At 49.6% G+C, this 17,691-nt stretch overlaps 1 protein-coding gene and 1 non-coding gene across 3 annotated transcripts in view; one reads left to right on the forward strand and one right to left on the reverse strand.

Moving 5' to 3' along the window:
• The first annotated feature begins 388 nt into the window (after positions 1-388).
• On the forward strand, positions 389-494 carry LOC123810244. The gene has a single exon (XR_006784208.1). It is a non-coding gene; the product is annotated as a U6 spliceosomal RNA (small nuclear RNA).
• A 2,212-nt stretch (positions 495-2,706) lies between these two features.
• SBF2 (SET binding factor 2) overlaps positions 2,707-17,691 on the reverse strand; it is a 408,723-nt gene continuing 393,738 nt past the window's right edge. For both annotated transcript variants that reach the window (XM_045825232.1, XM_045825233.1), the window contains 8 exons: positions 17,079-17,205; positions 14,665-14,792; positions 13,347-13,580; positions 12,194-12,298; positions 10,647-10,840; positions 9,872-9,959; positions 5,336-5,467; positions 2,707-4,332 (listed from right to left, as the gene is read on the reverse strand). In XM_045825232.1, coding sequence (XP_045681188.1) covers positions 4,234-4,332; positions 5,336-5,467; positions 9,872-9,959; positions 10,647-10,840; positions 12,194-12,298; positions 13,347-13,580; positions 14,665-14,792; positions 17,079-17,205 — 1,107 coding nt within the window. In that variant the 3' untranslated portion in view covers positions 2,707-4,233. The remainder of the gene's footprint in view (positions 4,333-5,335; positions 5,468-9,871; positions 9,960-10,646; positions 10,841-12,193; positions 12,299-13,346; positions 13,581-14,664; positions 14,793-17,078; positions 17,206-17,691) is intronic.

Consider the following 17,691-nt stretch of genomic DNA (forward strand, 5'->3'; position numbering starts at 1 on the left):
TCCTGGGACCAGAGCCTCAGCATCACCTGTGGGCTTGTTAGAAATACCGAATGTCTAGCCCCACCCTGACCTGGCCAAATCAGAAGCTTCATAGTACATTATAATATCAGAAAACGCTGATTTAGAGAATTTGGTCTTTTCCAGTGAATCCTTTAAGCCTCCGTTTGGAACCTGAGTTTTTGCAAAGGTAAACAGCTGGAATCACACAATTACAGATCACCTGGGTCCTTCATTTTATAGGCCAAAGCCCAGCAAAGGGACTGGTTCAAGGCCATGTAGCGAATTAGAACAGAGCCAGCGCCCAGGTCTGCCTCCCACTGCAGGCTCCCCTGCGAGCAGGTCACTGCTCTAAACCTGCATGTCTTCATCTGGCAGGACTGGAAACAAGGTGCTCACTTTGGCAGCACATGTGCTAAATTGGAACTATACAGAGAAGACTAGCATGGCCCCTGCACAAGGATGATATGCAAATTAGTGAAGCATTCCATATATTTAAGATCTCACCATTAACAGGAACCTAGTCAATAAAAATGATCAGGCAAGCGAAGTATAGCCAAAGATACTGAAATTGAAAACAGGCTGGGAGTGACCAGAGGGGAGGGGATAATGGGGGAAAAGGGGAAGGGTTTACAGGAACAAGTATAAAGGACACATAGACAATAACAAGGGGGGGGGGATGGAAATGGGGGAAGAGGTGGGGGGAAAAGGCAGAAGGCTGTACTTGAACAATAAAAAAAAATTAAAAATAAAATAAAACAATTTAATGACTAGGAAAAAAGTTATTATCTTCTTAGTAATTCTTCATACAAAGTATTCTAGAGGCTGGTTGCAATGGCACCTTTCTAATTGAATGGATAAGTCAGAAGATTCACCTTACTTTTAAAGATGCCCTCTTATTAAATAAAATTTTTTTCAAGTATAAAAGTAACTGGAAATAAGGTGTACTAATAAACAAAAATTGGTCTTTGTCCTGGGTGCCTAGAATGGAGTTCCTAAAACCCTTAGAATCTCCCGATGGGAGGGTCTGCTGTTCACCTGGGTTTAGTAGACGGAGTGGTGGGGTGGGACCCCTGCAGAGCTTCTGGACGGGGCTGGTCACGGAAGAGCGAACCTGTGACTAGAGGGTGGGAACTTCCACCTTCTGGGGAGAGGAGGGCTGGTGAGGTCTCCAGCCTATGGGGTCTGCACCAACTCTGGGGAGTGTGTGTCAAAACTGGATGGACTTGCTGGACACCCAGTGGGTGCTGGAGAGAGCGCTGGTGTGGAAGAAGGATGCGCATTTGGTGTGGGAACTCTCAGCATGAAGAAAACACGCTAGTCCACACGGAGATGTGCAGTAAGTGTAAAAGAAACACTGGGTTCTGAGGACTCAGTATGAACAAAGATGTAAATTATTTCATGAATAATTCTTGGGTAATGATGACATTTTTAAACAATTTTGATACACTGGGTTAAATAAAATATATTGTTGAAAATAAAATGTTATGAAAATAAACACCATCTATTTCCTTTTGCTTTCAAGCCAAGACCCCCGAGTGCTGGGGCTACAAAGCTCTCCCTGTGCCCGCCACACCCCCCACCCCGCCCCCCTGCTTCTTTGACGGTTCATACTTCCAGTTGGTGGCCATCCCTGAGGGCATTTCCTAGTTATCAGCTTGAGATCTTTCAGAAATTCTTTATAGGATAATGGGGTTACTTAACAACTCTTAAAAGAACTGACAATCTCTAGAAATGCCCATTTCCACTGAGAAGCAAACCACTATGCCATTATTAACGGTTCAACTCTAGTTCTGGAGAAGAGCCCTGTAGGGTGGCGGGCTTGGGCGGGGAGGAGAAAGGGCTTGGACTGGGGGTGGGCCTTGTGCTGACGCGCTGCCTGGGTCTGCATCTCTCTAGAGCCTGAACTAGGAAAGGTTCTGCCATGGGGGCTACAGGGGAGGCAGCACAGGGTCTTCCCTGGAGCCCAGTCCCCTCACCCCCCCACGACACTATGAACAGGGCTCCTGATTGATGTCAGGGACACAGTGGGGGCAGGTGGGCAGGTCCCAGGGCTGACTGTGAGAAAAGGCCCGAGGGCCAGGGCCTGGGCCACGGGGGGCCCTCCAGACTGAGGAAATGGGAAGGCCTAAGGAGGGGGTGTCACCGCCACACCTTGAGCCTCTGTGGCAGATGGGGACCCCTTCTGCCCGACTCAGAGAGAGGCTCCTGGGTATCAAAAGAACCTGCATTCTGTTGGCTGCGTGTCAGGATGGGGCCAAGGTCCCCAAGCTAAATTCCAAGGCCTTAACTAGAGGAGGCACTGTCCAGAGCTGAGATCACGGGTCCATCCCTTGTGCTGCTTAACAAGTTCCTGAAGCAGGAAATTCTGCTGTGAAACGAGAATTCAGTCTCTCCTGCCCAGAGTTCTCACGCACTGCCACATGCCACAGGTGGTGGGGCTGTGACCCCAAAGCGGTAAAGGACTCAACCAATTTCACACAGCCCGCGAAAGGCACACGGTGGGCGAGTGGCCTCAGGCCTTCCCTTAAACTCTGCAGATGTGTTGCTGGGACTGAGAGGCTCCGCCAGCAGGTCCAGTGTCTAGGGTTCCTTCCCGAGTAAGGGCAGTGACGACATTAACAGACCCGAGGTCTGAGGTCCGTCGTGTGGTGCTTTCCCTTGAACGTTCAGCCCCACGTGTGAATCCCAAATGCTGTCTCTGAGTGCTGCACACTGCGGAATGAACTTTATTTCACTGGAAATGAGGGATGCTTTTTCTTAAGAAATAAATTTAATTCAAGGTGGTTAGTGAATGTAAGGCAGATAACGCCTTTATGAAAGTTAAAAGAATCCAGTTATAAAAGAAGCACTGTGTACAGTCTCAAATAGCTGAAGGTACAATGGGCTTCATATTTTACATAGTACAAAAATTATTTCATATACAAAGAAAAAATACAAATAATGTGCAAAAACCATTTTCACAGGTGGCATTTATAAAATGAAAATGATAGAAAATCCTTCATTCTTATTATTCCCTCAATTTCTTACATATCACAGTTCTATTTCCTAGTGTTTAGATAAATTTGAAAATCTGACTTATTTTTAACCTACAAAGTGGTTTTTTAATTTTTTAAAAGGGAACTTTTATTATTGAAATCTTATGACTGACTCAGTTCAGTTAATTTTATATTAAATTATAAGCAGGCTGTCTGAAGAACAAGGATATAGAAGTCATATATACATGGCCTTGAAACATTAGTTTGGTATTTAACATATTAACATTCGAAAACAAGCGCCACGGCCCGGACGGGCTGGCCGGCTGGGGGCTGCAGCAGAGACGCCGCCGTCCCCGCGAACAAGCAGCACTCCTCAGGCCGTACGCCGAGCAGACCCGAGGTCATCCAAGTAAAGAAAACCTAAGGGCAGTTCTCAGGTTCCTGTGCTGACGTGCCGCTGGGTGCGGCCACAAACGGCTGGCTCTGTCTAACTTCGCTTCATTAGGAGGTCAGTGCAAGTGTTTGTTTTGTGGGTTAGTGCGTTCAGCTTTCTGCGAGTTATTTCGTGTGAGACGCTGTCAGGGAGCAGAGGAGAGCGTAGGGACACATGGTCCTGGACCCGCAGGGCACCTTGGCCGAGAGGACCCGATGTTTTGGGAGCCGTACTTCCCCAAACTGGCTGGGTCAGGGCTGCCTGGTTCCCTGGACGACCTTTCCGTCACCAGAATCCCGTGTGCCCTGCTGTGCCCGCCACTGAGCTCCGAGGCTCCTGTTGTGAACCCCGGCGGCCGGGCGGGGATTATGGAAGAACCTCTTGGCAGCACCAGAGAGCTGAGCCTCTCTATGGGCTGGGAAACCTGTTCTGTGCAGAATACAACAACCTTGGAGGTTTTGATTTTTGCTTGTCAGAAAGCTCTCCAAGGACATTATGACCTTGGGGGAACGGAAAGGCTCCAGCTTTCATGAAGAAGGACGCAAGTAGGTGGCAGCCCTTTGGCCTAGGGGAAGGCAGACAGCTGGCTCAGAAAGCACTCTTCTGACCCCGGAGCACTGAGACCCTGTTAGAACCACCTAGTGCAGGACACAGGAAGCGCCTGGTGCTTCTGACCAGACCTGTGAGACACACCCACTCAGGCTGAGCAGGCATAGCAACTGCTGAAAGGGGGGCTGGGTGAGAGTGGCCAGGGGACCTCACGCCCTTTCCCCTGTTCAGCAGCCTGAGTCTTTCCTCTCTCTTCTGCTCGGGTGACCGTGGGCATCAGGCGTCGGAGATACAGCTCTGGATCCGGTCCATCCACTGTTGGGCGCTCTGTCCATCCTGGGCACAGAAGTTGTACACACGTTTGCTGGTCTTGAGCTACAAAACCAAATGGAGAGACCCAGAGGTGAAGGGCAGGGCTGTCATGAGGCTTTGGGCAAGCGTGCAGGGCCACCCCTGCAACCTTGTTCCCGCACCACCCCTGAGCCTCTGAGTGTTCTCTCTCCTCTGCTACCGCACTGCCACTGCCTCTATCTTCACTGTAGTTTTCCAGTCCCCAAAGTTACAGGGGATGATTACCATCCCCACCGGCAGGTTAGAATCTGCCGGAAGGTACTGGTAGGAAAGGGAGACATACTAGGACAACACTGCTTTGCCTATTCCTGGGGCTTTCCTTGACTAGGGAGGGGGGTGAGGATGGGCTGGCATGCCCCACCTCTCCCACACACGGCAGCAGCACGGTGCAAGTGCCCAGTAAGCTCCCTGTGCACCGTGGGGAAGCTGGAGACTCATCCAGACCACGGTGAGGTTGGCTCCTATGCCCCTTTCCATCCTCTTCTCCGGTCTCCCGTTGCGGCCACACTGGAAACCCAGAGTTACGGATGCAGCCGCATGGCCCACACACAGCAGGGCCCTTCCCGTGTGGCCCATAAAATGCCCCAAGGCCCCTATTAGCTGCTGAAGACGCAGGGCAGACAGACAGTCATCATGTGTGACTAAGGATAGTTTTTGTGGATGGTCAAGCAGGAAGACCACTGGAAACAAAGAAAGTAGTCTTCCTTCTGCTCCTGACAATAGGTGGTGAGTGAAGTTAATATCTAACAAGGAGTTCATTTGCTTTCGTATATGATTGAACACCTTCTGAAGAAGTCCTTTGTGCAAAGCAATGTGCAGCCTTCTGAGACACATGGAGAGCTGGGAGAGGTCAGGTTGGGGGTCAGAGTGCTGAGTTCAAGTTCTACAGCAATTCCCATAGCCAGGGGGTCTGTGACACATCTACAGTCACCACTAGTTGCTCCGGGGCCCCACAATTCTCGGAGGGAGATGGATAGTAAGGTCGTGTGCAGACAGCGCCAGAAAAAGACAAGTAAGATCAACTTACATCAAAGAAAGCCTTGTCACTCGTGTGCTTCGGGGCCCCCATGCTGGGGCCAGCAGGCACAACCATTTCCACTTCCGCCAGGTCGATGTGGCCTTTGCAGCTCGTGTCCTCACCCGAGTCGTAGTATCGCAGCTGGAACCACAAGGGCATAGACAGGAGGTGAGAGACACAGAGAGGGGGAGCGGTGTGGCCAGTCACGCTGCGTCTGGGAGCTCTCCCCTGTAGGCCCAGAGTGTGCCGGGAGAACAGACCAGACATGGAAACACTGGCTGCCTCCAGGAAAAAAATACTAGGTGGCCAGGAGAAAGCTGGAAAAAGGTATTTTTGTGAAATCTGAACAAATAAGTGAATTACATATTAAAAAATAAAATTACATGGCAACCAACAACTGTAAAAACTATGAGACATATAAAAAGGGTTGACTGCTTAGAATACATACAGAACTCCTAGAAATTGATAAGAAAAAGGTAAAAATCCTGAGAGGACTTCCGGCAAGATGGAGGAATAGGTGGACGCACCGTACCTCCTCGCACAACCAAGATTAGAACAACAATAATTTATAGATAGAATATCACTCAGAACTGATAGAGGATTTATCTGAATGGAAGTCGGACAGCCAAGAAGTTGAAGTAGACCCGTACATCCAGACTGGTAGGGGACGACAAGCCGGGCGGGCGCGGGGCGGGCGCGGGTTGGCGGCGCGTGGAGGTCGGGGAAAATTTGGCACGAAATCGGTGCGACAGCCGTCCGAGGCGCAAGAATGCAGCGGTGATCCCTGAGTATGCAAGCTGTGGCTGGAGGACCCAGTGAGACAGCGATTGTGGACCAGGGCAGAGCTCGCAGCCCAGGATCCCAAAGAAGGGTCTGAGCCCAGGAGAACGGAACTACAGCCATTGTTCCCTTCCGTCCCCGCTCCCGCCCCTGCCCCCACATATAACGTCACAATCTAGCGACCAGGGTGCCCAGCCCCGGTGAACACCTAAGGCTCCGCCCCCCACTGTAACAAGAGCGACCAGACCAAAAAGGAAAGACAGAGAAAGACATAAGACATGTTTCTAACAGAACAGATCAGTCCCCCAGGACTCATCCTTTTGAGCGACCAAGAAATAGCCAATCTATCAGATGCACAGTTCAAAACACTGGTGATCAGAAAGCTCACGGAATTGGTTGACTTTGGACGCAATTTAGATGAAAGGATGCAGGTTACCATAAAAGAGATGCAGGAAGATATGCGGAGGAGAGCCAATAGTGAAAGGAAGGAATCTGAGTCTCAAAACAATACAGTGGACCAGAAGGAAGATAGAATCAACCAAGCAGGAAAGCATGATGAAATAAGAATTCAAGAAATCGAGGAAAAGCTTAAGAGCATCCAGGACACCTTTAAATGTTCCAACATCCGAATTATAGGGGTACCAGAATGGGAAGGAGAAAAGCAACAGATTGAGCACGTATTTGAACAAATAATAAAGGAGAACTTCCCCAATCTGGCAAAGGGAACAGTCTTCCAAGAAATCCAAGAAGCTCAGAGAGCCCCAGAGAAGTTGGACCCAAGAAGAAACACACCAAGGCACATCATAATTACATTAGCCAAGGTAAAAATGAAGGAGAGAATCCTAGAAGCAGCAAGAGATAAGGGGACAGTCACCTACAAAGGAGTTCCCATCAGACTGTCAGCTGATTTCTCCAAAGAGACCTTACAGGCAAGAAGGGGCTGGAAAGAAATATTCCAAGTCATGAAAGACAAGGACCTACATCCCAGATTGCTCTATCCAGCAAAGCTCTCATTTAGAATGGAAGGGAAGATAAAGTGCTTTTCAGGTAAGGTCAAGTTAAAGGAGTTCATCATCACCAAGCCCTTATTTTATGAAATGCTAAAGGGACTTATCCAAGAAAAGAAGATAAAGAAAAGACATGTATAGTAAAAGGACAGCAAACTCACAATTATTAACAACCACACCTAAAGCAAAACCAAAAGAAACTAAGTAAACAACTAGAACAGGAATAGAACCACAGAAATGGAGGGCACATGGAGGGCTAGCAGCAGGGGGGTGGGAGGAGGAGAGAGGGGGAAAAGGTATAGAGAATAAGTAGCATAGAATGTAGGTTGAAAATAGATAGGGGAAGGGTAAGAATAGTATGGGAAATGTAGAAGCTAAAGAACTCACAAGTATGACACATGGACATGAACTAAAGGGGGGGAACGTGGGTGGGAGACAGGGTACAGGGTGGAGGGGAGAGAAGGGGGGAAATGGGACAACTGTAATAGCATAATCAATAAAATACATTAAAAAAAGAAAAAGGTAAAAATCCTAGAAAAAAACTGTCAAAGGATCTCTACAAGCGAGTCACAGGAGAAACACAGACGACCTCACATGTCGGAAAGCAGGCGTGACCTCACAGTCAGAGGGCAGTGAGCAGGAGAAGCCAATGAGACTTCGGAAGTGAAGACTTCTGACTTGTGTTAAGAAATATTAAAAATGGCTGATAAAAAATAAATAAATATGGCTGGTAATATCCAGGTCGAAGGTAAGGCACTACACACTCTTACTGGGAATATAATTTGTTAGATTTTTGGAGGGCAGTTTGGCAATAGCAACTGAAATTTAAAATGTTTGTGCGTACTGATACACTCTTCCCACCTCTGGAAAGTATCCTACAGAAACGCCCCCACAGCATGCAAAGACACATGTACCGAGAGGTTCCCTTCAACACTGTGTTTAGCAGCTCAAAACTGAAGAGATGTGTCTGCCTTTCAGTGGGGTGCTGGTTAATTACATGGCAGTGCAGCAGTGATATGGAAAACTACATAGCTTTTTAAAAATGATAAAGAAGATCCGTATAAACTGGTAGGAAAGTATGTTCAAATGCATTATATAAAAGGTAAGTTGCCAATGAGCATGTAGATATAATTTCTGAAAAACTGAGTAAGTAGCACAGTACTTGACTGAGTGGTGACTATGTCCAGGACTGTTCTGGTTCTTTAGTATGTGACGCATTTAACCTTTCTAGCAACTCAAACTAGATGTACATACGTATCCATCTATACATATATATATGAAAATTATTTAGAGAACTATATACCAAATTATTAATAGCAGTTATCTCAGGGAGTGGGGGGCACAGAGGATTCGGCAGAACAAACAGGCATTACTTTGGGAGTAAGAAACGACGGGAAGACTGGGCTTTGAAATGAAAGAGACGGCCGGTGGAAACGCCGGCTGGCCCACAGTCCGATTTCACTCTCTTGCGGACGCAGCCAGAGCATGCCAGCTGCCTCATCCCCGAGGTCCTGGCCTCGGACCTTCCCCACCTCTCCCGCAGGCATGGTGTGGGCAGAGCTCACAGAAAAACTGTGTGCCTCTCATGTGAAAGAAGCCCGAAAGGCTGGTCAGGATACAAATATGATTTGATGTAACTGTAAATTACAGGAAAATTATGGCATTCTCCTGAGCTATAGTTAGTGGTTTAATGGGATTTTCTACACCGTGTAGACTCCATGACTTCAGAGACACTGTTGTTTTAAAGTACAACCCCATAAGAAGGGCTTGTGTGGCGTATTTGAAAACAAATTCTCTACATTCTTCCACAAAGACTCTGTGAGACCTTTGTGGAGCCTTCTGATAGGGGGAAAGGTGGTCCCCACACAGACCCCCCTGGAAGGGCTCTCCAGGTGCAGGCCCGATGAGAGCCTTGGGGAGAGGTGACAGCTCACACTGCTCTGAACTGAACAGACCCCCCCCTAGGGACGGGTGAGAGCCACACTGTGCGTCCCGCACCTCAGCAGTGAGGTGCAGCGGGGCTGAGGGTGAAGGAGGGCTCCCTCTCTGCTGGGGTCACTGGAGCCAAGTTTATGATACTGAGGGTGTGTGGGCTTCTAGAGTGATAGAGAGCTAAGAACCTAACAGTGGGCAAAGGGCTTCCTCACGCGGTCTGTGGGGTCCAGTCTAGTACTCGCCCCCTGTGAATTCCAGGTGTGGGTGGGCTCACCCACTCTGGCCTGTTTCGAGGCGCCCTCCCCTGCTGCTGCCATATTTGAGGAGTAAGACCGCCTTCCTCCGTAACCTGTGCAGCGATGGGCACAGGGGAGGTGCACAATAAAGCCTGCCGAATGCCCTCGGTTGTGAATGGGTGCTTTGTGCTGCGAGGCCAACGGTTATCTGTATTGTGGGGCGTGGGCACCACCACCGGCCTCTGCGTGTGCGTGTAGCACGCACCGCACAGCAAACCTCTGGTTCCCTCCCAGCCTGGGGCCAGGAGCGGGAAGCAGGAGCGAGCTGGGCGTGAAGAAGCAGAGTTCTACTCTCTGGGCTCAGCTGTCACTGTCCTGCCCGCACACACGAGGCAGAGCCACTTTGGACCTGGCCTTGGCAGGCTACTGCCCTCACTCAGGGACGTGGGGGTCCTTGGAGGAGCCCCCAGGCAGCACGGGAGAGGTCTTGGGAAAGCAGTCTGTATATGCGATCCACTGAGTCACACACACAGCAGCTGGGCGCTGAGCTTGGCCCGGAGAGTGGCTCCCGCAGCTGACGGCATTACCTGATGTTTTGTTACATCCAAAACGAACCAGCGGGGCTTCCAGCCTTTCAGCAAAGCCCCTCTTTTATAAAGAGTTCCTTCAAAAGACCTAGAAGAAATGACAAGAGGGCAATTCATTTTGATTTTTCATTTAAAAAAATTTGTAAAGGGATGTCTGTTCTTTTTCTTTGTTGAATCTCTATTTCCCTCAAATGATCCAAAAAACCCCCAAACCCAATCAGGGTTCTCCCTGGAATTCTTCTACTAGACCTCTGGGGACAGACAGGCGCTTTCTGCTGGAATTACTTGAATACCAAACCTGCGGGGTTCCGTGCTCCCGGGGACCGACTTTGGTGCCCCACCGGCATGGCCGCCACCCACGGGAGAAAGAGGAGCCGGCCGACGGGCAGGAGCCTGGAGACTGTGCGAAACCGGCACAGCTGTGGCCTTCCCCGTTTGGGTGAGCACATTCCTTTCTGCCTGAGCTAGCATGGACTAGATTTCTGGTGTGTGCCACCGAGAAAGTGCTGACTGACACATAATCCCTCAAAAGACCTGGCAGACATGAGATAATACCGATCAGGGCTCAGCCACAAATAACTACAACCCCTTGGCATCATTCTAATTGTAATTTTGGTATTTCCTCTTCAAAGAACCATTTCACAGATTTATGACAGAAACAGAAAAACTCAAGGCAAATCCATTTCCCGTCTACAGCAGGCTGTGCTGCACTGGCCCAGCTTGTTCCCAGGCTGAGGTGCAGCAGGGGCTGGGTGGGGGACGTGGCGCCGCCCACCTGTTCTCGTCGTTCCGGGATGTGTACTGGCTGTACAGCGTGGCTGCTCTCCGGTCCACGCCGTTGGAGGGCGAGATGCTGGCGTTTTGCTCCTCCCCCGCGCTGCTGTCAGCCAGGTGCAGCACAGACCTCTTCTGATAGGAAGGCAGGTTGGTAGACACAATCCCCGGGGAGCCCGAAGGGTGTCTCTGTGGCTGAACAAGAACAAACAGGAGCTGAGGAAGCCTTCAAAGGCTTGAAGCAACTCAATCAGCAATTTCTGAATTTCTGAACAGCTATCTCAAGGGAAAAAACTGAACCAATAAGCAGAATATATGTATAAAGGTGTTCATCCTGGAGATGTTTGTAATAGTAGAAAACTGGAAACAACTTAAATGTCGATCACTAGGGGACTGGTTCAAAAAAACAAAAACAAGTTTCCATCCCATGGAATTCTAACAGCCATTAAAGCGATGCTGCTGATCTACATCCTGACAAATGGAAGGGCAGGTGTGCCACGTATTAAATGAAAAAGTGAGCAGGTTTGAAAAGAGCACACATAGCAAATCCCTTTTATATGTGTGTTTAGAATAAAACAAGATTGTCAGCATGATAGTTTATTTCTAGGTTATACATTGAGGGTGATTTTTATCTTCTAGTTTATAACTTTCTGTGTATTGTCTTATTTAAAAGAATAAATATATCTTATTTCTATAGTCAGAAAAAAAAGACAAAAAACTATTTTTTTTTCCCGAGGAAAGAAGACGTCACCCACCTCCGGCCTGTCTGATCACAGCCCCTGAACGGCCACTTGAAGGGAGGGACAGCGCCCGGGGACCTCCCAAATCGCTCTGAGCCTCCCTTCTACGCGCCCCTCCCCGACCCCTCTGTGGCTCCTGAGCCTGAGGACCTCACCTCTTCCCCACAGGGCTCCCTAGCACGCTGTCCTAACTCCCCTTTGTTGCACTTGGAGCCCATCTGACGTGGGTGCGACTGGCACCGTCCCCAGTGCTCGCTGTGTGCTGTCGGTGCCCGTCCCTGCACGTGTGAGAGGGAGGCCGCCCCCTCACTGTGGGGAGACAGGGGGCACCGTGTGCACAGTGTCCAGCATGGTCCTGTGCACATGCTATGCTCTTGATAAAAGTTTCTCAAGTCAGACACGGAAAAGGGGGTGTGATCGACAGAAAACAGCATATTTTGCCATTTTAAAATACTCCATTTTCTCTGATGATTTCTCTGGAGCGAATATGGTCTTGACAACCCTCCCCCCCATGTGGTAGGAGATCAGCTGAACCCACAGAGGCTCCGAGATAGAAAAGAACCAGTAATTTCCCCCGGACACGGGGTCCTGAACCATAAGAGTTATGTCACTGTGGTAAAGTGAGACACTCAGGAAGTATTCAGCCGAATGGAACTTTCTGCCCCCAAACCCCAAGGCATGACCCCTCCCTTTCTGCCCTTCCTTTCAGCCATAAGCCCACCGGGGTCACCTGTGGCAGCGGGCCCCACCTGCCCTAGCACCCTCAGAAAGCTCAGGAGCAGCTCCTCGAAGGGCCCTGCCAACTCACGCGGTCTGCTCGGGGCTGCTCTTTAAGGTCTGCAGTGACCCTTTCCCACAGCTGCTGCCACTTCTCAGGGGTTTGGTTCAATTTGTGCTCCAATCTTTCAATTTCCTGCAAAGTAATTAAAAGGGGTTTTCTGACAGATAAGTATTTCATAGAAATCAGGACATGCCCCAAAGCCGCATATCCCTGGTCCTGGGCCCAGACGCACAGTGCAGCCACAGGGCAGCTGAAGCCGGTGGTGAACACAGGGCCTGAGGCTGCCCCCCCTCCCCCGCCGGGAACATCTGTGGGAGCTTCAGCTGCTGTGCTGCCCTGCGGTGAGGGTGACTTATTAGGGTCTGTAACCAGGACTTTTTACACAGAATGGCTTTAGCACAGGGAAGAAATATGTATCCTAAACACCCCTGGCCAGCCCATAGGAAATCTGACAGCCGCAGCAAAAGGTCAGGCACTGGGCTGGTGTCCAAACCCTAACAGCTGAGGCAGATGAGAAGTCCGTCCTTGACGGAGGAGCCCTCAGCTCCAATGATTCAAACCAGATGTGGAAAGAACGAATCACGAAGTCCCGAAGGCATGGAATTTCCTTGGGACAGGGGAGCAGGGCAGCCACCTCTGTGGCTGTGCCGCCTGTGAGGAGCACCGCTCTGGTCAGAAAACCGGCCAGCCTCTTCAGGTGCTGCTGGGCCCTATCTAACTCTGGGGCTGCTGCCCTCATCAGGGCAGTTACTGCCAGGATAGTTTCCAGAATATTCCTTCTGAAAGACGGCTGGCAGTGCTCCCACCAGGCCACCAGCTGCCCACACTTCTGACCAGAGGAAGCACAGCACCCACGAAAGCCATACCCCAGGCCTGACTCAGGCTGCCTGGGCAGCTAGACCAGCTGGGAGGCTACAGATTACTCCATTTGCATGATTGCTTCCTCGTGATGCTGGAAAACTCATTTTTATGGAGACTTTCCCAGTAGCTGAGCCTGGCCCCCCATGGATTCTGGGGAGCAAATTTGGTTTCCTCACGCTCCTGGAGAGCTCCCTGGAGCAGAGTGAGGAGAGCCGCGTCCAGAAGTGTGTGAACCAGTCACTCTTAACTCAGCCCGGCTCCTGAGGCCCCTTGTGCCCCCACGGTGCCCTGGGTGAGTGCCTACATGCTGTGCACTTACACTGAAGAGGCCGGTCAGGGCGTCGGGCTGCGCACAGCTGACGTCATCGTAGCACGGCCACACTGTTCTCCTCTGGCTCTGTGGCCCAGCACCCCCGGCTGGCTCCGCGTCCTCCGAGGGCAACTGCTTGGGGGTCAGCATCACCCAGTCATACAAAGGCCCCGTGGAAAGGGTCTCCTCTGTGTAGTAATCCCACTTCTTGAGGCTGGAGACATTCACATTGGGCTTCAGGGCCTATTGAAAGAAAATTCTGAAATATAGCTTCATCTTGACCCAAGTTTACTTGCAGGCCAGCCCCTGAAATTTGCAGAGTCCAAGGCAAGAGTATGAATGGAGGTTCAAATACCACAAGTCTAAATATTGAAATGTATACATAAAAACAAAGAATGCAATAACGTATGTTCTACCCTCCTCCCTTGACAAATGCAACTCCTTAATGGACTCCTCAGAATTCTCTCCATGGGAAAGTGAGTGGCACTTAGGGGCCGGTCCCAGCCCCCCCGCCCTTGGTGGGACCCCTGCTCCTCCGCTGCTCTGTATTCCGAGGGTCACTTACGATGTGTGTGTATATCCCAGCCCATGAGCTAAATTCTGTCCACTTCCTGCCAAAAAGCCACTTCTTGGCTGCCCTTTGGGCCTAGGGTACATACACTGGCTTGGGAGACTGACTCGGAGAAGTGGGTTGGTGAGGAATTTGAATTTGGCTAAGGAATTCTGAGGCACCAGAGGGTGGTTTAGACGAAGGGGGGGCATCCAAGTCCGTACCTTGGTCTCTACCACCCCTCCCCACCTGAGGAAGGGGCAGCTGGAGACAGGCCAGGGCGGGGCCCTAATGCATGGGGCCTTCTTGCCCCTCAGTGAGGTGCTTCTGCTCCTCACGCCCTCCTGCCCCACCCCAGAGCCTGCCCCCATGCAGACGCGCCAGGGTGGCACACCATCCTTCCTGGACTGGGCGGCTCCGAACACCCCTGCTGCCCACGGGGTTCACCGGTGCAGACAGCCTAGGGGATTCTTTTCTCAAGTATTTTAGATTTCTCAGTGTAGATGACCTATTGAGGTTTCAAGATGACTTGCTTTGATATTTTTGAAGTTATCCCTTCCAGGTTTGGGGGCCAGATCCTAATTTCTGTGGTCAAGACTGTGGTGGGCAGGCTCCACTCCGTCAGAACCCAAACCCAGAGTCTGTCAGGCTTCTTAATAGTGTCGGCATGAAACTGACGTGGACGTTTCTAAAAAGCCTGAACAGCCTGCATACACTCCCAAGTAAGGAAAACTTCAACACCAAATACTTAGAAAATGAAACACAAATGGTTTTTACCTCAATTTCCACTGGCGAATATAAGTAATTAAAGAAAATGGGAGTCCTTTTGTGCATTCTATCAATGCACTCCCAAATGCAAATTCCTTTTTTGGCATGCTTATCTCCTTTATCATCAAATAAAGTCCCTGCAAAAACAAAAAAATTCAACAAAAGTCAAATAAATCAACAGTCTGCCTAGAAGCATGACGCCTGCAGCAGAAGGAAAGTGGAATAATATTCCTTACGGCTCTGGAAACAGCGAAGTACGTGCAGAAACCTTAGACAGCAGCTGCGGAGCTGGGGGAGGACCGCGCTTCGGTGGTATGGAAACAAACCCAGAAGGGTGGGAGGCACCCGATAAGGTTTCCAGGCACTTAGCAGGACAGCGTGACTCTCTCCCAGCCCACATCTAGGTCCAGACTCCCCAAGCTCCATGCCAGGAGACATTCTACACATTTTTCAAGAGAAAAATGGAAGGACTTAGAGTTGACTTCACAAAACTCAGTTAAAAACAGAATTTTATGTTTATTTTCAAGTGCTGGCCGTTTATTATGAAACTGTTTAAAGTGTCTTCTTGCTTAGTTTATATAAACTTAAGAGTTTATGTTCACGGAGACTTTCGATGACAGAAGGGTGTGGTTTGTACTGTGGGGTGACTTAGAAAACAGAAGTTGGACTCAGGAGGGACCCTTCGAGGATTTCCTGACACTACTCTCGCACTTTCGCCAGCGCATGAGCTCCTCGCGAGAGCCCACTTCGTCTCCATCGAGAGGAGGAGGTGCTGGGGCGAGGTGGGGGGCTTTTCTTGAGGGGGCCAGGAAGGGCACCTCTCTCAGCAATGCTGTCTTGCTTCCAGTGAAATGACTCGGTCAAAAACGAGTACGTGTTTTATTGGTTTATCGGAAAAGAACGTCTTAAGTCCCAGGCTGCACACACTCCTGCAATGCGAGGACCCTGACACTAATTCATGGTTTCTTCTCGACCTTTGAACTGCAGAACCCGGCGCGACAGTTCTCAGCCTTGGTCGCATGCTGCCACCACGGACGGTTTACAGAAATGCCAATGCCCAGGTCTCGCCTCAGACCCATTGGTCAGCATCTCTGAGGCTGGGCGGCAGATAGTAGCTGTTTTAAAAGTTCTCCAAGTGATTTCAATGTCCAGTGTAACCAGTTCTATCTAATGCCTTCCCAATACATGGGCACCTAAGAAATTAAGGTTTCTGGTTGTTAGGTGTGAAATGATAATTCTGTGAGTCACCAAAGGTCTGGAAGTGTAAACCTAATGGGAAATGGACTGACCAGTGCTATATCTCCCTTACCAAAAACATGAAATATCTTTTTTTTTAAAAAATTTCATTTATTTCTGGAGAGAGGGGTAAGTGGGGGGAGAGAGAGGGAAAGAAACATCAGTGTGTGGTTGCCTCTCCCATACCCCTGACTGTGGACCTGGCCTGCAACCCAGGCATGTGCCCTGACTGGGAATCGAACCAGAGGCCCTTTGGTTCACTGGCCAGCACTCAATCCACTGAGCCACACCAGCCAGGGCCCATGAAATATCTTATTAGACAATTTTAACAGCATGCACTGAAAAGCAGTATTTCCTGACTCCATATTTTAAGTTGAGAACATCAGTAAATAATTTCAGCCACTAAAAGAGTCCTTGTTATGAATATACAGGAATATTAATGAAGAGAGCTGAGTTTGGAAAACTTGCTTGTCTCCTTAGTCGTGTGTGCCCTCCCTGCCGTCTCCCCACGACAACAACAGTAAGAATGTAAAATCCCCCCCAGAGAATGCTTTCACAGGGGCTGACTGATTTCCAGCATCTACTCTTTACAACTGTTACTGCTGCTAAAAATTACAGTAATGATGGCACGCCTAAAATTTATTGAGCGTTTACTATGTGCCAGCAAGTGTGCTAAGAAGTTTACAAATATTTCCTACTGCGGTCATCAGGGCTCAAAGGGCCATTCTGATGAGGAAACGGGAGAAGCTCGGACAGGTAGTTAACTGTCCAGAGTAGCTGGTGCTGGGATTTAAGCCAGGTCTGGCTGCTCCAGAGGCCCGGCCTTCACTGCCGCTACCGCTGCCTCTGAAGGCAGGCTCCTTCCTCACCAGAGTGCATAAGGGGTGGGAAAACAGAGTCAAATGTGTTTCCTCAAACAGCAGTAACGCTTTAAGAGATGGGAATAGAAGCAGATTTCACTTTTCAAAGGCGCCACGGGGAGACCCCTGGTAGTGCCTGAGAGCTCACACAGCAGCACATAACCTCTGAATCTGGGCATGTGTGCGCGTCCACTCCACTTGTGCAGTTTGGGGTAAAGCACTAAAATGGCCTTTGCCGCACTGGAGGGGAGTGACGTTATTAGAGTTTTTAATCAGAAACACATAAAACTAACCAAAAAGATAAAACAAGAGCATGCAAACACGTACCGTGCTCTAATCTTTCGTAGTCTGAATCCAGGAGAAATGTTTTAAAGCGATTAGATACATAGTGGAAAGCCAAGAACTTTAAGTAAAAGAGATTGAATTCAAACTCAGCTGGATACTGGGTGTGAACCTGAAACACACAAGGCGGAGGAAAGAGTAAGAACCACAGCAAACTGGAACTGGGTGCCACTGGGTGCTGTGCCAGTGGCTGCCGCTCCGACACACGCAGGAGGCCATGGGGCCACTGACCGGGTCCCTGTCGGAGCGGGGCGGAGGGGACCCGCCCATCCGCACCTCGTCTGTGCCGGACACCGTGCTGGGCGTTTTTATACACATTATCTCGTTTAATCTCCACAACAACTTTGCAAGACAGGAATTATTTTTTCTAACTCTATTGAGATATAACTGACAGAAAACACTATGGTAAGTTTAAGGTGCAGGACAGAATATACATTACCTATTGTGAAATGATTACCACGGTAGGGTTACAGTTAGCCCCTCCATCACCTCACATAATTATTTTTTGGGGGTGAGAACATTTAAGTCTATCCTCTTGGCAACTTACAAGTATACAACACAGCATTGTTAACTACAGTCACAACACCGCGCATCAGAT

The sequence above is a fragment of the Phyllostomus hastatus genome, unplaced genomic scaffold (assembly GCF_019186645.2).
Source record: "Phyllostomus hastatus isolate PE091 unplaced genomic scaffold, TTU_PhHast_1.1 phas_scaffold_585, whole genome shotgun sequence".
Lineage (NCBI taxonomy): Eukaryota > Metazoa > Chordata > Mammalia > Chiroptera > Phyllostomidae > Phyllostomus > Phyllostomus hastatus.